The sequence below is a fragment of the Protomyctophum bolini genome (assembly GCF_963924005.1).
Source record: "Protomyctophum bolini genome assembly, chromosome: 23".
Classification (NCBI taxonomy): Eukaryota; Metazoa; Chordata; class Actinopteri; order Myctophiformes; family Myctophidae; genus Protomyctophum; species Protomyctophum bolini.
Window position 1 is genome coordinate 26,361,234 of NC_137884.1, and position 20,000 is coordinate 26,381,233.

At 43.6% G+C, this 20,000-nt stretch overlaps 1 protein-coding gene across 1 annotated transcript in view; it reads left to right on the forward strand.

The window, feature by feature from the left end:
- The window catches only part of LOC308310880 (proton myo-inositol cotransporter-like), a gene marked incomplete at both ends in the record, with an annotated part of 68,687 nt that overhangs the window by 25,709 nt on the left and 22,978 nt on the right, over positions 1 to 20,000 (forward strand). The window contains one exon of the mRNA XM_080757337.1: positions 4,420 to 4,528. Within this exon, the coding sequence (XP_080613463.1) occupies positions 4,420 to 4,528 (109 nt within the window). The remainder of the gene's footprint in view (positions 1 to 4,419; positions 4,529 to 20,000) is intronic.

Genomic DNA, 20,000 nt, shown 5'->3' on the forward strand with positions numbered 1-20,000 from the left:
TTGATTCTCAGTCAGGGTGGTGGTCCCTGGTTCATACTCAGTTGAAAACCCCTGCACTAAACTATCACCGGTAGTACGTCATGGTTGTCTAGAGAAGACTATAGATATATTTATATACTCCCATATTTATATATTTTATACCGTATATTGATATATAACCTTTTTGAAGTATAGTGAATAAACGACAACTCACATCCCCAGCCTTGTTGCATCCTTTTATAACCCCTAGACCTGAGGGAATGTAACCGTAATCTCTAGGATATTGATGTACTGTTGTACTGTGCACCGGCGTAGCGTATAGGGTCCGTTGGGCCAAGCGGGCCGTACGTGGCCCGGTCAGTTTAGAGCTGGCCCAGTCTAAACTTCGAAGAGAGGGGGCGAAAAAAAATCACAAACACTGTAGAGGAGGTGAGTCAAAGGCAGGTCCACAGAGCAGAGAATAAGCACAGTATAACAGCGTGACATTTAACTGTCTTAAGTCTATAAATACTGAGGGCCTAAATGTCTGGCTGTCTAACTTTACCAACCGTAGACTGGGGGAAGAACTGGCGCTGAGCTGCAGACAGGCCTGGCTTTTGTATAAGGCTCATCAGGTGATTGCAGACGACATCCAGGTGGGGAGATAGTAACAGGGAGAGAGGTGCTGTGGACTGTGGAGTGCTCTGGAGGCGCTGAAGTGCCCAGAACACCCACAGCACAAGGATGTGGAGGTGATGGAGAGCGTCAGAGCGAACCGTAACACCCTTGTGCATGCAAATGTCTGTTTGGTAGCAAACTACAGCATGCAAATGTCTGTTTGGTAGCAAACTACAGCATGCAAATGTCTGTTTGGTAGCAAACTACAGCATGCAAATGTCTGTTTGGTAGCAAACTACAGCATGCAAAGCCGCCTTTGTTGTAATTGATCCCCCCATTTAACACGTCGGTAGAAACGTTCACACCTTTCGGCCTTAGATGCACTTTTTTCAACAATGTATTTATTTTCAGTTTTTTACACACAACTGACAATACAAACATACAAAAAACAACAATGAACTACAATTACAAGACAATTACTGGTATAAAGAAAGCAATACAACAATAACCAAAAAAATAAATAAAACAACAACAGCACTACTCCTCTACAGCTCCATCCTTTAAATGTAACAAATTATTGTTCTCTATATAACTTATAAAACATCCCCACACCTCCTGAAACATTTCTTATGTATACAATCTTTTCCAAAGGTAAACATAAAGACAGTTCCCTGAACCCACTGTGTAATACTTGGTTTGTCTGGTCTCTTCCAGGTCAATGCTATCATTCTCTTATAGCTTGTAAAAGACATATATCTATAAACATTTGTTCATTACGCTTTATCTTGTGTCCCTCTGGATATAGACCGGGCAGGAAGAACTTTGGTTCTGGTACAATATTTATAGACAAAATCTTCTGTATTTCCTGCCCGACCTTCCCCAAAAACTCCATCAAATTTGGACAGGACCATAGACAGTGGAACAATGTGCCTCTATCTTCACCACATCTGGTGCATACACATCTGGAATATTACAATTATACTTATTTTCTTCTTTTTTCTTTTTTTTTTTTTTAAACAATATATTTATTGCATTTTTCTTAAAACAAACAAAAAACAAAACAATAACATACAGTACATGTATATATAAGTACAGTATAATAAAATAATGGCACTTGAATGGTAACAACAACAGAGTCAAACAACAAACAAGATTAAACAGCTGCAGAGAATACAATTAGACAATTTCCAGTTTCCACCATTAAATAAGATAAATCATTAACCGTAATATATTGGATAAACCTTCCCCATATCTTATCAAACATCTTCTGTTTATTCTTCAAAGTATAAGTGATTCTTTCCAGAGGAAGACACAATGATAACTCCCTAAACCACTGAGCAATACTGGGTTTGCCTATCTTTTTCCACGATGAGGCTATAGCCCTTTTGGCTTGTAGTAAACATAAATCCAGAAATCTTTGTTCGCTACTCTGAATCTTATGGCCAGGTGGGCAAAGACCTAATAGAAACAGTTTTGGGTCAAGCTCAATATCTATCGACAATATCTTCTGAATCTCCCTCCTCACTTCTTCCCAGAATTCTTTCACTCTTGGACATGCCCACAGACAATGGAAAAGTGTACCGTTGTCTTTACCACATCTGATACAATATATCTGGAATATCTGCACTAAATGTATTTAGTTTCTCTGGAGTGATATAGACCCTCATCAGCCAATTATATTGCAACAGTTTTAACCGAGTGTTACCGGTCTGGGATTGAGCATCCAGGCTGAGCTCCACTTTTCCAATGTCAATTCCTCTTGTAGATCAGCATTACAATTATACTGATTGAGTTTGACTGCTGTGATGTACACTCTCATAAGCCAATTGTATCCCAGTCAATCCTTTGACTGGGATACGCGCCTGGTACTGTACAGTGTTGTGTCCATAATAGTTAGTCTGTTATTGTTTATGTTATGTCTCCCCCGGCGACCATGAAGAATGAGTCTGGACAATGAAAAAATGAAGGGATGTCCGAACACTGAATTGTAGCTCCCAGGAACATTCTTTATTTGTTACAACGTTTGGACCTTCGTCGGGTATGAGTATACACAACATCAAGAGGCGTATTTATATATACAAGACTGAGTCTGGACAGACATAATTAATGCCTCACTGGTTGGCACTAGACAACCTTATCGTTGATATTTCAACTTTCAACAAGTTTTCTCTATTGTTTGATCAAATTTACTTTCTTCCTTGTCTGAACACGGGCGGTCAAATTTGAGCACAAAGTGGTAAAAATGTTTGCAGATGAAGCAATTCTATGTATTCCGAAGAATGTGAGATATACAATCTCACTTTCACTTTCTTTATTTCTTTCTGTCTGTGTTCCAATAGAGACTGCGGTTGAGTAATTGCAACATTATTTTGAACTACAGCCAAGATGGTGTATCTAATAATTCTAATCTATGGCTGTCTGATTCAAATCCGTTGTCCAACATTTTGCACGCACGCACACAACGTGTCTGGCGGTGTGCATGCGTGTGTGTGTGTGTGTGTGTGTGTGTGTGTGTGTGTGTGTGTGTGTGTGTGTGTGTGTGTGTGTGTGTGTGTGTGTGTGTGTGTGTGTGTGTGTGTGTGTGTGTGTGTGTGTGTGTGTGTGTGTGTGTGTGTGTGTGTGTGTGTGTGTGTGTGTGTGTGTGTGTGTGTATATAGAAGTAAATTTAGCTCTTCATTAGGAAGACCATTAGTTCTCTGCTATCTGGTGTGTCCGAAAAGCAGACTATGAATCTGGATTTACCCCGGCAGCAAATCGGATCATTCCGTCTCTCTCGGGGGGGCACCGGCCAATCACACGCTACCAGGTTATAGCTCCATGGCAATAGGCTCATATGAGATGATAAAATGAATCTGTTCCTCTTCTCCGCTGTCTGAGGTTGGCTGTTCTGTGGTCTATTCTCGTGAGCCTACTGTCTTGGGAACGATGCCATTTGGGAACCTAATGATATACGTTGTCATATAAGCACCCGTTTTAACTGTCAGCCGGTGTCCCACATGGAGATCTGTGCCTGTGTGTGTGTGCCTGTGTGTGTGTGTGTGTGTGTGGAGACTGCAAACTGAAAAGTGTACTTGGCAATCAACTTGGCAATCAATTCGGGCCCACTGGCAGAGCCTGATTGGTTGAGCCTCCATTGGCTGAGGCAGAGGCTGGAAAATTGCACAGGTGGAAGGAGTTGGCCTCATTAGGCCCATAACTGGCAGAGCCTGACCGACCAGAGCCTTTTGTGAGCATTTTGTGGGTGGTTCTGGGAGAACCGTGGGTCTCGATACCGACTCGATACCTGGCACTGCACTCCCTGTGGGGGTGTGGAACGCGTGTGTCGAATGTGAAGTCGGTGGGGCGAACGGTTCTCGTGTTACGTGCATTACAACCGTACACGCGCACACACTCACACACACGCACACACACACGTACGCACGCACACAGAGACGTGGCGCATTTATAGTAGTATAGCACAGGCAGACCCATCACATACTAGAGTATGTCTGAAATAAGTGTCAGAGCTATATACTTTTCTGTGAATGTCAGCAGCAGTTTAAGAGGATTTGTTCCAACGGAAGAACTGTGTGTTTCAGCATTTGTCTTGTCTTGTATTGATGGATTGAAATGTGTGTGTGTGTGTGTGTGTGTGTGTGTGTGTGTTTGTGTGCGTGTGCGTGTGTGTGTGTGTGTGTGTGTGCGTGTGCGTGTGCGTGTGCGTGTGCGTGTGCGTGTGCGTGTGCGTGTGCGTGTGCGTGTGCGTGTGCGTGTGCGTGTGTGTGTGTGTGCGTGCGCGTGCGTGTGTGTGTGTGTGTGCGTGCCTGTGTGTGCGTGTGTGTGTGTGTGTGTGTGTGTCCACAGACAGCCCAGTGATCTGGAGGATGCTGACCTACCCCCCCACTCGACGAGCTCTGCTGGTGGGCTGTGGTCTCCAGATGTTTCAGCAGCTGTCGGGCATCAACACCGTCATGTGAGTACACAGCGTTCTGACACCCCGAACGCCATGCAGGGATATTTAGGACCATTAAAATCACGCCCAGCGATTTTCAAGGTGCACCAGGCGCCATCTTGGATGTGGCTGATGTAGCTAGATCTTTAGCCAGAACACCCCTGAGGCGATCGATGGACAACAACGGGAGGTATGATTACTTCTAATGCGCGCTATAGCGACAGGATCGCCATGTGGGCCATAATCTTTGGTTAGAATTGTGACGGATTGATTTAGTGTCGTAGTCAGATTAAATAATCTTCCAAAGATGAAGGAATGACGACGTTCTTCAGGGTGAAGTATTGAGACTTTATTAAGAAGATTCAGCAGAGAAACAATACACAGAGAGTGAGGAACAGGCCTCCTCCTTGCCTGTTCCAGCAGCCCCTCCGGGTGCATGCCTCCTCAACCCCATTCTCAGACAGTCCTTATAGTCTTGTCTTAACTCATAGAATGCTGAAAGCGTTTTTAAACGTTTTATTATAGCCAAGCGCAAGAAGCGCATAACGTTTTTATACGTTTTATGGGCCAAAAAACGTTTTTTTATTGATTACTATTGTTCAACTATATTTGCGCCCGGACAACTCATAATGTAACACCGATCGGCTCTAAAAAGAGTTAAAACCCCCCCCTGCTGAAAAGAGGTGTTGGTCTGAGAAGCGTCTGGCACCGCCTATTGGTTGGTCTATGCGAGGACGTACGACGTAATGGATACGGCCGTCCGGCATAGACCAACGCAGATGTCAGGGGATCTAAAATGGATGGGACAATGCTCTTGTTTGTGTGAATACACTCGATTCCCCCTCCCCTCCTGTTTCTACATGGTTTCTCCCGAGGGAGAATGGTGGGGGGGGGGGTCTCTTCCTCTTGGATCGCATTGGCAGTTCCCCCCCCACTCCCGAGTCCCCACTGCTTTCAACTGCAAGGCTTGCGCTCTCATTCTCGGAACAAGATACAACGCGATTTGCTCTCTGCCCGTATATAAACCTGCAACGATCGGCATTTGATTTCATAACGTAACGTTTGCCAGACACATGTGGAGTTAGTCATGGACAGATTGCACATCATTATCGAGGGCCCGCCATGATACGTTGGTCGCTGATCGCAAGCCGTACTGCTGCTGCTGCTGCGCTGCTGCGCTGCTCGCAATCCAACCATCCAATCCATCCCCCTTTCTCGTTACAACAGGCTATTATAAACTCACCGTCGAGCAGCCTGCCCTGCACCTAATGTGATAAAATGAACGGCAGGACAAAATCGGATCGATTATTATCTGTCTATCAGCAACATACGGGTGTTTGTCTTGCAACGACAGGTGGTGCTTTCTCGTTTTTTTTCTTCCAAATACGTTGACGTGCTGCTGCCGCATCCATCTCGTTGTTTTTCTTGTTTTTTTTCCCAAACATGTCCAGACACAATCCGATCCAGTCTCGCGTCTCACCTTATAGATACGCGAGACTGGATCGATGAGGTTAGTGGTATGTCTGGACATGTTTGGAGCGGCACACGACAATCGACAATAATGTTGATTATGCAAGATCATTTCCTCAAAGCCTAGTTGCCCCCCCCCCCCCCCGTTACTGCGATTGTTTGTAGCTCGAATCACAGAATGAGTTCAATGAGCGTAGGGAGAGGGCACATATGGGGCTACGATTGAAGAAAGTTTCCAAGTCCGTTTTATGATCAGATAATGTGCATCAAGACTCTCTGCTTTCATAAGAAAAAAACTAATACTGTAATTGCGAATGCAATGAGCACTTACTATGAGACCTAGCAGATCACGTCTGTCTGTCTGTCTGTCTGTCTGTGTGTGTGTGTGTGTGTCTGTCTGTCCCGCTTACTGTATATGTGGACCTGGCCCTTTTGTGCCCATATATGGAGCTGAGTGATTTGTGAGTCATGGTGACATGAGTGTGATGGCGTGGTCCTGCTTTGGGGACTCCTTATATGGTTATGGCTGAGTCATGGTGACATGAGTGTGATGGCGTCTTTTGTGACCATATATGGAGCTGGCGTGGTCCAAGCACTAACTATGACACCCTGCAGATCATGTCTGTAATTTATTCTAATTGTTATTGCAATTTACGATCTGCGTTCGCCTTCCGCGTTCGCGCGTCTTACTCGTAATAATAAAAATCACACCCCTGTGAAGTGAGCAGTGCAATGTTGTGAAGTGAGCAGTGCAACATTGCACTGCTCACTTCACTGGGGTGTGATTTCTATTATTATTACAGTATTAGTATTTTTCTTATGAAAGCAGAGAGTATTCTGTTTCATACGGTATATAGTATGTACATGTCGCTATAGGCCTTATTTTGTGAATATTTAGTTGTTAGGTCCATGCTCTCTAAAATTATCTTTTTCAGAGAACTTTAGAGATGGCATGGGCCTGAATAACTATTATTCACAAAATAAGGCCTATAGCGACATGTACATACTATATACCGTATGAAACAGTCGACTCTCTGCTTTCATAAGAAAAATACTAATACTGTAATAATAATAAAAATCACACCCCTGTGAAGTGAGCAGTGCAATTGCACTGCTCACTTCACAGGGGTGTGATTTTTCTGGGTGGTATTTTTCTTATGAAAGCAGAGAGTCTACTGTTTCATACGGTATATAGTATGTACATGTCGCTATAGGCCTTATTTTGTGAATAATAGTTCTTCGGGTCCATGCCTTCTCTAAAGTTCTCTGGTGGGCGCAAGCTGCATTCAATAGCCAATTAGTGACAAACTGTATATGTGTACAATGTGTACTGTTTTCCTCCTAAAAGTAGACATTCAGGGCTTTCATTCGGTATATGGTTTGTATAGGATATTATTTGTGCTCAATTTTATATCGGTCTTTTGAACTAAAAAAACTGAACTGAAATGTCTGTCAACTTCAGGCCTCCATATCTCTGTTGTTTTTTTTCACAAGCAGCGTGCAGGCAAAAGCAGGTGTTAGAAAAAGGTCAATATCTCCAGAATGGAAGATGGTAGAATCATAATTTTTTTTTTAAATTGAAGTGGACAAGTTGGGCTTTCTTTTTATTTATGCGATTGTGATTCTCGCTATAAGAGGCCCCTCGCTGTGGGCCCCCCAAAAAGCTCAAAAAGCCCATGTTAAGCCTTCAGCACCAGTAAGCCAGGGTCCGCTAGAACCTGTAGCAGTCTATGTGTTAACAGAGATGTTATACTTAAAGGGACACTTCACCCTTTTTGCAAAATAATATATGTTAATGACGTTTAGAAGCTTTAGATCACTTTCCTGGGGGTATTTATGTGTGTAATATGTGGTTTTAGATATTTTAGATTGTAGCAGTGAGCCTGTTGTCTCTGATGTCATGGACACTGGTCTCTTTACCTTCCTGGACTACAATTCCCATAATTCTTTGGTGCACTGCGCTCCTCCTTGTGGATAGGGGGGAGAGCTGTCTTACTGAGACAACATGTAGTCCAGGAAGGAAGTGAGCCCAGTGTCCATGACATCAGAGACAACAGGCTCACTGCTACAATCTAAAATATCTAAAACCACATATTACACACATAAAGACCCCCAGGAAAGTGTTCTAAAGCTTCTAAACGTCATTAACATATATCTTTTTGCAAAAAGGGTGAAGTGTCCCTTTAATGTCCATATACGGATCTGCACTAAACATAAGGGCGACACACACATTAGTATACAGCGTGGAGGAGTCAAGTCCGCTGTTAGATTGACAGCTACAGTCGAATTAGGCTGAACACATTGGTGAGCAAAGAGACTGCATGAGGCCCAGGCCACACGTATGTGGATCTTTTTGCTAAACGCACATTATTCTGTGCGTTTGGGCCTTTCAGCCACACGCCAAACGGCGTTTTCGGGACACTCGAACGGAGGTTTTTGGAAACGGATAAATAAGTGAAGATTTAAAAAAAATATCCGGATCTGTGTAGTCATGCGAAACGGAGCTTTTGAGAAACGATGATGTCACCGCTTATTAGCGCATATAATTTTCACTATAATTAGGTGAGAAATGCAGCTTAATTGTGCCTGCATGGGAAATCTATCCGATTGTTCATGTTTATATATCACTGTAAACAACTTTAAAACGTATCATAATGTTGCATCAACTGCAGCGAGCAAAAGGCTCTGCTCTGCTGCATCCAATAATAACCCATTCTGACCTGAGATCAGATTCATACGAGGTTTCCACTGGACACACAACTGGTCTGATTAACCCATTCTGACCTGAGATCAGATTCTAAAAATGTCAGTCGTTCTTCGAATTTTTCAAAAATAGCAGACCTACAAGCTCGTATCGCGCCACTCGGTGGCGCGATATGAGCTTGTAGATCTGCTATTTTTCAATAGGTAAAGCATAACATGATGCTAACACCAAAATGGGTGCCCGGTCAGAATGGGTTAATTGCGGCACCGCTACAGATAAACTGTAAAGTCTGTGGATATATTAAATATAGCATGGTCATGGAGGGGAGAGAGAGGGGGTGCAGAGAGAGAGAGAGAGGTGAGAATGGTGAGAAGTGGGTTGCTCTCTCCTGTAATAAAGGGTGCACCCTTGACTGCATTTGTCACTGTGCCTGCATGCATGTCGACAATGCGCGCGTGTGAACTTTTATTAGCCTATACGTACATTATAGCGTGACATTTTTTATACACCTCGAAAAATATAGCCCACTCTACAAGCTCTCTACAAGTGGTTGTGGACACTTCTATAGGCCTGTCTTTTTTTTTATATATTCTTTTTTTATCCCACGATTTTGTAACCCATTTTTCACCCCTGTGTCAATCATCTAATGTGATCCTGGGCTCTACACACCCTCCGCCAACCTGGGGAGAGCAACGGACTTAACTCATGCTTCCTTCATGCTTGAGTGTCCAAGTTGCGCCTTTCCACCTGACAGGGGGGAGTTTCCCTGGTTGGACGTCGTAGCGCGTGGAATGGAACACGTTATTCCAACCAGTTCCTTTCCCCTCCATCAGGCGCCCCGGCTGGCCAGTAGGGGGAGGCAGTTTAGTGACCAGGATTACAGCATGTTTTTGTGAGGGTACCTACCCTACACTTCTATAGGTCTGTCTGACTCTGCTATTATTTTCTGTGCAGGACTTGCCAAGTCGCCTGCAGAGCAATATGGTAAAGTCTTAAAGTGTCTTATCCTTTTTAAATTATACGGAGAGAAAAGTGGAGTGTGGATTTGGAGATTTATACGCACATAGTTAGTTGTGACATGCTGACAAGACAATGAAAGAAACATGATCCACTTCCACTCACAGTTTAGGTGGCTTTTAAAAATGCGGTACTTATTCCTTTTCATCGGATGTCGCCCGACAGGCGCTCCACCACAGCCTGTGGAGCGGCGCGCTCGGTTATGATATCATTAACCCATTTTGGGCGGGAACCCATTTTGGTGTTAAATGCATCATGTCGTGCTTTAGCTATTTAAAAATAGCAGATCTACAAGCCACCGAGTGGCGCGCTACGAGCTTGTAGGTCTGCCATTTTTGAAAAATCGAAGAGCGACTGACGTAGAAGACATTTTTAGAATCTGATCTCAGGTCAGAATGGAAAACTGTCAGGATGTAGAAGACATTTTTAGAATCTGATCTCAGGTCAGAATGGGTTAATGTTCCGTCCTGTGATTAATCTCCGTCCTGAGCGCTGAGCGTAACTATTTGATATGCCGCTCAGGGCAGTCTTCTGAAAGAATATGTATTCAAAGATATGTGCCACAATTTTACGATTTTTCAAAAAAATAGCAGACTTACAAGCTCGTAGCGCACCACCGAGTGGCGCGCTACGAGCTTGTAGATCTGCTATTTTTCAATAGCTAAAGTATAACATAATGCTTAGTTTAAAACACCTAAAGGGGGTTCCCGTTCAGAAATTAACAGGCACGCGCTCCATGGGCACAAAACTGTAGGCGTGGGCGTGGAATTCTCATAAATGTAATAATAGATACTCTGCTACTGTATATACACATTGGTTAAAGTCATACTTCATTCATTGAAATAAGCCCTGATCGTAGCTTTAATTATATCTTATACCGGAGGCAACCAGATAATATGACATCCCTCTTTCCTTTTTAAAGGGACACTTCACCCTTTTTGCTAAAGAGATATATGGTAATGACATTTAGGAGCTTTAGATTTAGAACACTTTCCTGGGGGTCTTTATGTGTGTAATATGTGGTTTTAGATATGGACTGGACTACATGTTGTCTCAGTAAGACAGACCTGCCTTATCCACAAGGAGGAGCAGTGCACCAAAGTATTATGGGAATTGTAGTCCAGGAAGGAAGTGAGCCCAGTGTCCATGACATCAGAGACACTGGGCTCACTGCTACAATCTAAAATATCTAAAACCACATACACACAAAGACCCCCAGGAAAGTGTTCTAAAGCTTCTAAACGTCATTAACATTTTTTTTTTGCAAAAAGGGTGAAGTGTCCCTTTAAGGAGAACAACATCGGACAACATATACTGGCACAGACAGATTTCTTTTTTGATTGATTGATTGATTTTTTTTCGTGTCATGCACACCTTATGCCCAATTACCCTCATGGGTTTATAAGACACCGTTTCACATTTGCAATTACGGCATGTTTTACATTACATATTTTATGCATTTTACAGCATGTTTACATTACATAATTCATTATATTACACCTCAGATGTATACAGAGTACTCTGTCTTCTTTCCCAAGCTTGACAGATAAAAATCTGCTACAACGAAAGTCCCTTTGGCAAAACATATCTCCATTTTTTACATAGTCATTTAAATCTAGGAAATCCCCACATATATAGAAGATCTATCTTAACCCATTCTGACCGGGCACCCATTTTGGTGTTAGCATCATGTTATGCTTTAGCTATTGAAAAATAGCAGATCTACAAGCTCATAGCGCGCCACCGAGTGGCGCGATACGAGCTTGTAGGTCTGCTATTTTTGAAAAATCGAAGAACGACTGACATTTTTCTAGAATCTGATCTCAGGTCAGAATGGATTAATCAGACCAGTGTGTGTCCTAGTGGAAACCTCGTATGAATCTGATCTCAGGTCAGAATGGGTTAATAACCAGAATATCCCTTAAGTCGTCGTATTTAGAGCAGTAAAACAAAAAAGTGAACTTCATTTTCAATTTCATCTAGATCACAGAACAGACAATATCTCTCATCTTCAGGTGATAATAAGATGGCTAAATAAAACCACGTCTGCCTCTGTCACTGTGCCAGACAGACACTCGCCCTGAAACACAAACCAAGACAATGAATGGGCTCCCGTGTGATGACATGTGACATGAATACACAGCTGTTGAAATGATTCATGCTCTCACCAGATACCGTCAATGTCGGGGGACGGGGGGGGGGGACGGGACCCTTGTACTGTCCAAAACTGTTTCTTCCCAGGATATACTGTAGAAGGAAAATAGTCCAATGGATCCAATATAGTTAGCATTAATTTTAAATCACAAGCTCATGTTAACCCATTTTGACCTGAGATCAGATTCTAAAAATGTCTTCTATACATCCTGACAGTTTTCTGAAAAAGCTATGTTTACTATATGTCAGTCGTTCTTCGATTTTTAAAAAATAGCAGACCTACAAGCTCGTAGCGCGCCACTCGGTGGCGCGCTATGAGCTTGTAGATCTGCTATTTTTCAATAGCTAAAGCATATAACATAATGCTAACACCAACAGGTGTTCATTGGTTCAATATTTATCAAACCCAACCAAACCGAGTGTCGACCTGGCCTCCCACATTTTGGGCACGTCATTAATTATAATATATGTGAACATTTTCACACCAAAGACGAAAATACCAGATCTACAATGCATATAGCGCGATTGATCGTGGCGCTTTGTGAGCTTGTATGTCTTATATGTTTTCTACCTACAGTAGACAACAAAAAAGAGAGATTGAGAGAGACAGGCTTATAGTCAGAACCACAGGGACCGTAGCAGAGATGGACTGAGTCAGAACCACAGGGACCAGAGCAGAGATGGACTGAGTCAGAACCACAGGGACCAGAGCAGAGATGGGCTTATAGTCAGAACCACAGGGACCAGAGCAGAGATGGGCTTATAGTCAGAACCACAGGGACCAGAGCAGAGATGGGTTTATAGTCAGAACCACAGGGACCAGAGCAGAGATGGACTGAGTCAGAACCACAGGGACCAGAGCAGAGACGGGCTTATAGTCAGAACCACAGGGACCAGAGCAGAGACGGGCTTATAGTCAGAACCACAGGGACCAGAGCAGAGACGGGCTTATAGTCAGAACCACAGGGACCAGAGCAGAGATGGACTGAGTCAGAACCATAGGGACCAGAGCAGAGATGGGCTTATAGTCAGAACCACAGGGACCAGAGCAGAGATGGGCTTATAGTCAGAACCACAGGGACCAGAGCAGAGATGGGCTGAGTCAGAACCACAGGGACCAGAGCAGAGATGGACTGAGTCAGAACCACAGGGACCAGAGCAGAGATGGACTGAGTCAGAACCACAGGGACCAGAGCAGAGACGGGCTTATAGTCAGAACCACAGGGACCAGAGCAGAGATGGGCTTATAGTCAGAACCACAGGGACCAGAGCAGAGATGGACTGAGTCAGAACCACAGGGACCAGAGCAGAGATGGGCTGAGTCAGAACCACAGGGACCAGAGCAGAGATGGGCTTATAGTCAGAACCACAGGGACCAGAGCAGAGACGGGCTTATAGTCAGAACCACAGGGACCAGAGCAGAGATGGGCTTATAGTCAGAACCACAGGGACCAGAGCAGAGATGGGCTTATAGTCAGAACCACAGGGACCAGAGCAGAGATGGACTGAGTCAGAACCACAGGGACCAGAGCAGAGATGGACTGAGTCAGAACCACAGGGACCAGAGCAGAGACGGGCTTATAGTCAGAACCACAGGGACCAGAGCAGAGACGGGCTTATAGTCAGAACCACAGGGACCAGAGCAGAGATGGACTGAGTCAGAACCACAGGGACCAGAGCAGAGATGGACTGAGTCAGAACCACAGGGACCAGAGCAGACGTACAGGCCTGAGCTCATAGTGTAGGTCTGCTGGTTTTGTTGTGCGCGTTGCCGAGCGATAAAGTATATCCCTCTAAGACCCAGCGTTGCTTTTTAGCAACAATTTTATTTTAATTCATTACTAAATTATTATTATTTGTTTCTGTTCTTTTTTCACCTAAACGTCATCAGTGATGTTCATTGCAATGCCATTTCAATGCCATTAGTCATGATATTTGCATATAAACACCCCCCACAGAGGCTGAAATTCACACAAATAAAAAAAATTGGAAATTTTTTAACCTAAGACTTTTGACCTTTACCCTAATAAAAGTAGGTAAAATAATTGTAATATATGTTTTTTTGTGATCCTTAGAATGTCTAGAACATGTTTTATTCATTATTGTGAAAGATATCCCCCAAATGTAAATTATTAATTTATTATATTATTATATAATTATTATATAATTATTATAAAATTTTCATCAAACTTTTTTTTTTTTTTTTTTTAACATATTTTTTAGTCTTAGTCCTAGTAGTGCAAAGTAGTAGTAAGGTTGAAATCAATTTTTTGCAAGTAGAAATTAATGCGGGTGTTAGAGGGATATGAATCTCTCGCGTTTAGCTTTTTTTTTTACAATACTGGAACCCACAGGGATCCAATACCCTCTGATGGCATTACGGCTAATACCCCTCTAGCCTGGCTAATACCCCTCGTCCCCGTCTGTGCGTAATGATGGAGGAGAGGAATGACATTCTGTCACATCTCCTCTCCTCTCCTCTCCTCTCCTCTCCCCTCTTATAGCCATACTCTATTCCAGGCTCCGTAAACAATCTGTGGATGTGTGCTGTTGCATAGCAACCATCAGGTGGTGAGAGGAAGATGAGAAGTGTGTGTGTGTGTGTGTGTGTGTGTGTGTGTGCAAGAGAGAACATTTATGAATGTGTGAAATGAAATAGTGTGAGGTGTATTCCATGTTAGTTGCCTGTGTGTGTGTGTGTGTGTGTGTGTGTGTGTGTGTGTGTGTGTGTGTGTGTGTGTGTGTGTGTGTGTGTGTGTGTGTGTGTGTGTGTGTGTGTGTGTGTGTGTGTGTGTGTGTGTGTGTGTGTGTGTGTGTGTGTGTGTGTGTGTGTGGTGTGTGCGTGCGCTGGACCCCAGTTGCTTTCCTGCATACTGTAGATGACACTCAGTCACATGTATCTCGTCTGTCTGTCTGTCTGTCTGTCTCTCTCTCTCTCTCTCTCTCTCTCTCAGCTAGTATGCTATCGATGTATTCTTTCTGTGATTTGTAATGTATATAGCTGTATCCCCTCCGCAGATTCTCTCCATATTTCATATTTTTTTCATAATTTATTACCCTATGGTACAGTAGCTTTGGCCCTGCAGTACCCATCCATGATGAATGGTATAGCCTCCATCAGGTGTACAGTACGGGGGAGCAGGTTGTGGAGAACAGGAGTTATCAGGCCATCTCCCCTCCCCCCCTCCATCAGGTAAGGGGGGAGCAGGTTGTGGAGAACAGGAGTTATCAGGCCATCTCCCCTCCCCCCCCCCCCCCCTCCTCCATTTCAGGAGGATTTTCCTGGAGCTTTTCAAATGTCATTTTATTTTTTTATTTAGAAATATGTCAGTTTCAGAACTGCAAGTATCTAAGTTTCCACACGCTTCCTCTGCACTTGTTATACACACTCCCAGATCTTGGCAGACTGAGAGAGGTTTTCTGCCCGGAGATGTTATTGCTTACTGATTATTGATGAGCTTCCAGCCTCTTGTTTCAGTGTTGCTTATACTTGCTATATAGAGATTATTTGTATTAGATTTTTCCCATCAGGACACGCCCCCCCTCATCTAGATTGACATTGAGCAGCATGGAGTGTTGGAGTTTGGAAGCGCTCGTTGGAAATCACTCAACCGTCCTGCCGTACCACCTGTTTCTAAATGTCACATGATGCAGGAGGCAGCACAATGTTGTGTTGTTGGAAACAAGCACTTCCAAACTATGACACTTAAAAACATAATCAAATGCAGGACATTTCTTGACAGAAAGTATAGCTCATAACGTCTCTATGGTGGATTTTCATGAAACAAAAACTTTGCTAGATAGAAAGAGGATATATAATTCAAGCTTTTCGTACAGCTGCAATGTTGGTGAGTTTAACATTGTTTAATGCAATCAGACTCAGACAGGACTTTTCTGTTATGATGAATGGGCTGTCAAGGCCACTCAGTGGCCCCTTCTGAAACCAGTCCCTTGACTTGAAGTGCTCTCGGGAGGTTCCCTCGTCAGGAAGTTGCCCCTCCAGCTGAATCAAGTTCCCTTGATTAGGGTGCTGGGTATAAAAAAACTGTTTGGAAATACACTCGCCCTCCTTGTGCAGAAACAGGAAACAGACACCATAACTGTACATGTTTGTACAGTTATATTGCATTGCATCGTGTATGTTTGTGTGACATGTGGATTTCATTAATATGGAAAAAGGAAATACAGCGTGACTGTCGAAAATGACATGTCATATTACATCCATGGTGTTTATAAATCATTGTGTTAAAAGTTGTTTTGTTTGTGTGGTTTCATTTATAGTTTTTCCACGGTGGGGTAAATAAACAGCCCTTGTGAACATCAGTTGGAGGCGTTGTCTATTCTGCATCAGGTGAAGATTGTTTAGGAGGAGTTTATTTATCATTTATTTTTGGTGGTACTTCCATTTGTAGGTCGCGGTTTCCATGCGGACAGAGAGCAGGGCTGCACAAGGCAATGGAGTCTAGATCGGCACAGACTCGCTCTTGAGGGCTTTACAAGCCACTTCCACTCAAGGCTGCTTGGTTTTGGTTTCGGACGACACTTAATATGGCGCTGCCTCGCGTGAACACGCATATCGAGGGCGATGTGTGTGTAGGGCGAGTGGCGAGGAGCTGGTTTCAGAAAGGGGGAGTGGGCGTTCCCGCATAACTTCCAGGTATACGATGATGTCACGCGCATATACCCTCTATCGTTCCTCTTCCTTCAGACCCTCTTCAATCAGTGACAACGTCCTCCGTACGCACGCTGCCCTCCTCTCACGCCTGGATGACTCTAGGGTCCAGTCACCTCTCACGCCTGGATGACTCTAGGGTCCAGTCACCTCTCCTTCCCACATTGGGAACTTGCCTGGAGGCACACTGTCTCAGCTGCATTATGGAACCTGTTCTTGAGTTCCCACCGCACGGCGTTCCCTGTAGCCTAATCGCCCGTCGCCACCTGACTCCATTCTCATCTGACCTTCCTCACTCAGCTGAGCCTCGCTGTCTGTCGCCGTGACGATGACCTGCTGTGGTCTGAGCAGAGGGTTACGGAAGTACCCGCCGTACGCCTCGCTTGAGTTAACCCATTCTGACCCGAGATCAGATTCTAAAAAATGTCTTCTTACATCCTGACAGTTTTCTGAAAAAGCTATGTTTCTGTGTCAGTCGTTCTTCGATTTTTCAAAAATAGCAGACCTACAAGCTCATAGATCTGCTATTTTTCAATAGCTAAAGCATAACATAATGCTAACACCAAATTGGGTTAATGAAGCTCCTCTTTCCTGCATTTTTGCAGTCGATTTGGTGTGTCATGCTTTTATGGCGACATCCAGGTTTTTAATTATTATTACATTTATTATTATTGTTATATTATTATTTAAATTATCATTTGACCCAGTAAACGACATACGCCAAAATATGATCACCAGGTTTTCAAGTCTGTCTGTGGGGTTTTATAATTAATATTGAATAATGAAAATAATGATGGTAACAAGAGCTTTAGAGTGACTAAATATTAATATACATCGCATCCATCTGAAGTCCATCAGTGTTGATATGTGTCTATCTAGAGCTCCCTGTCTCTATGTCTGTCTCATTTCCTGCCTGTCCTAAGTTTGACTAAAAGTAGCCTATATCAGTGCAGCTACAACTAGGAGCTATCCATGGTGCTGAAGTGTGTAACACTGTGTAGGAGCTATCCATGGTGCTGAAGTGTGTAACACTGTGTAGGAGCTATCCATGGTGCTGAAGTGTGTAACACTGTAGGAGCTATCCATGGTGCTGAAGTGTGTAACACTGTAGGAGCTATCCATGGTGCCGAAGTGTGTAACACTGTGTAGGAGCTATCCATGGTGCTGAAGTAACTCTGTAGGAGCTATCCATGGTGCTGAAGTGTGTAACACTGTAGGAGCTATCCATGGTGCTGAAGTGTGTAACACTGTGTAGGAGCTATCCATGGTGCTGAAGTGTGTAACACTGTGTAGGAGCTATCCATGGTGCTGAAGTGTGTAACACTGTGTAGGAGCTATCCATGGTGCTGAAGTGTGTAACACTGTAGGAGCTATCCATGGTGCTGAAGTGTGTAACACTGTGTAGGAGCTATCCATGGTGCTGAAGTGTGTAACACTGTAGGAGCTATCCATGGTGCTGAAGTGTGTAACACTGTGTAGGAGCTATCCATGGTGCTGAAGTAACACTGTAGGAGCTATCCATGGTGCTGAAGTGTGTAACACTGTGTAGGAGCTATCCATGGTGCTGAAGTAACACTGTAGGAGCTATCCATGGTGCTGAAGTGTGTAACACTGTAGGATCTATCCATGGTGCTGAAGTAACACTGTAGGAGCTATCCATGGTGCTGCAGTGTAAATTAAGGCCTGCTTCATATGATGATATGATATGATATGATGCGTAGACAGACATACAGGCATGCCTGGATGCCTGTCTGTCTGTCTTCCAGATCACAGATAAGATGCGTAGACAGACAGACAGGCATGCCTGGATGCCTGTCTGTCTGTCCTCCAGCTCACAGATAAGACGCGTGGACAGACAGACAGGCTGACAGATGTGTTTGTGTTCGTCTGTAGATAATGTTGTCAGATGAAGCTCGGCTGTGAGCTTGAATGATGGATGAACAAGTTATCAATGTTCTCACCCCCCCCCACCCCACCCCCCTCTCTCTGTCTCTCTCTCTGTCTCTCTCACTCCCTCTCTCTGTTTGTATCTGAGAACATTGTGGAAAGTGTGCGTGCGTGCGTGCGGGCGTGCGCCGTGCGCGTGTGCACTCATATCCTGTATGAGGTAAGAAGATGCGAGACATAAAGGGACACAGACAAGTACAATAAAGCAACATCCACTCTCATCAAGCCAGGTCATACAATAGAACAAATAATACGGTCTGCACACTGAGTGATGCTCCAAAGCTTAAATACATATTAACCCATTTTGACCTGAGATCAGATTCTATAAATGTTCTTCTACATCCTGACAGTTTTCTGAAAAAGCTGATGTTTCTATGTCAGTCGTTCTTCGAAAAAATAGCAGGACCTGTCCTACAAGCTCCTAGTGCGCCACTCGGTGGCGCGCTACGAGCTTAATAAATGAGCTTAATAAATATGTGTTAAGCTTCGTGGGCATGACTCAGATATTATAAATGGGCACTGATCCATTTTAACCCATTCTGGGCGGGAACCCGTTTTGGTGTTAGCATTATGTTATGCTTTAGCTATTGAAAAATAGCAGATCTACAAGCTCATAGCGCGCCACCGAGTGGCGCGCTACGAGCTTGTAGGTCTGCTATTTTTGAAAAATCGAAGAACGACTGACATTTTCAGAATCTGATCTCAGGTCAGAATGTGTTAATCAGACCAGTGTGTGTCCAGTGGAAACCTGGTATGAATCTGATCTCAGGTCAGAATGGGTTCATCAGACCAGTGTGTGTCCATGTGGAAACCTCGTATGAATCTGATCTCAGGTCAGAATGGGTTCATCAGACCAGTGTGTGTCCAGTGGGAACCTCGTATGAATCTGATCTCAGGTCAGAATGGGTTAAGATGTAAAGAACAAACAATATCACACCGGGAGCCGAAGGACTGAGGCCAGCATGGGGGTGTTATGTTCTCGTTTCATGTGTTTTGGACCAGCTGAAAGGCAGGCTTGACTAATGCCAGCGTACAGTAGAGGGCATTACAGTAGTCATGTGTTTTGGACCAGCTGAAAGGCAGGCTTGACTGATGCCAGCGTACAGTAGAGGGCATTACAGTAGTCAAGGCGAGTGGTAAAATGAAAGCATGTATAATCCTTTCAAAGTCACTATACAAGATTAATAAAAAGAAGGAAAAGGATTTGACGTTGGATAAAAAAATAAAACGTATTTGTAAGAGGGGCTGATTATGAATAATTATGTATGCTTAACAAAACAGGGTATGTATATTAGTATGCAGTGAAAGAAAAGCATATTTGTCCACTCTTAGTTTTTAATCCATTCTGGGCAGGGAACCCCCTTTTGGTGCTAGCATTGTGTTATGCTTTAGCTATTGAAAAGATAGCAAGATCTATACAAGCTCATAGCGCGGCACTCGTTGTAGGTCTGCTAATGTTTTTTAATCGTAAAAATGCGGCACAAATCTTTGAATATATATTCTTTCAGAGCGAACGTTTTTTTTTATTT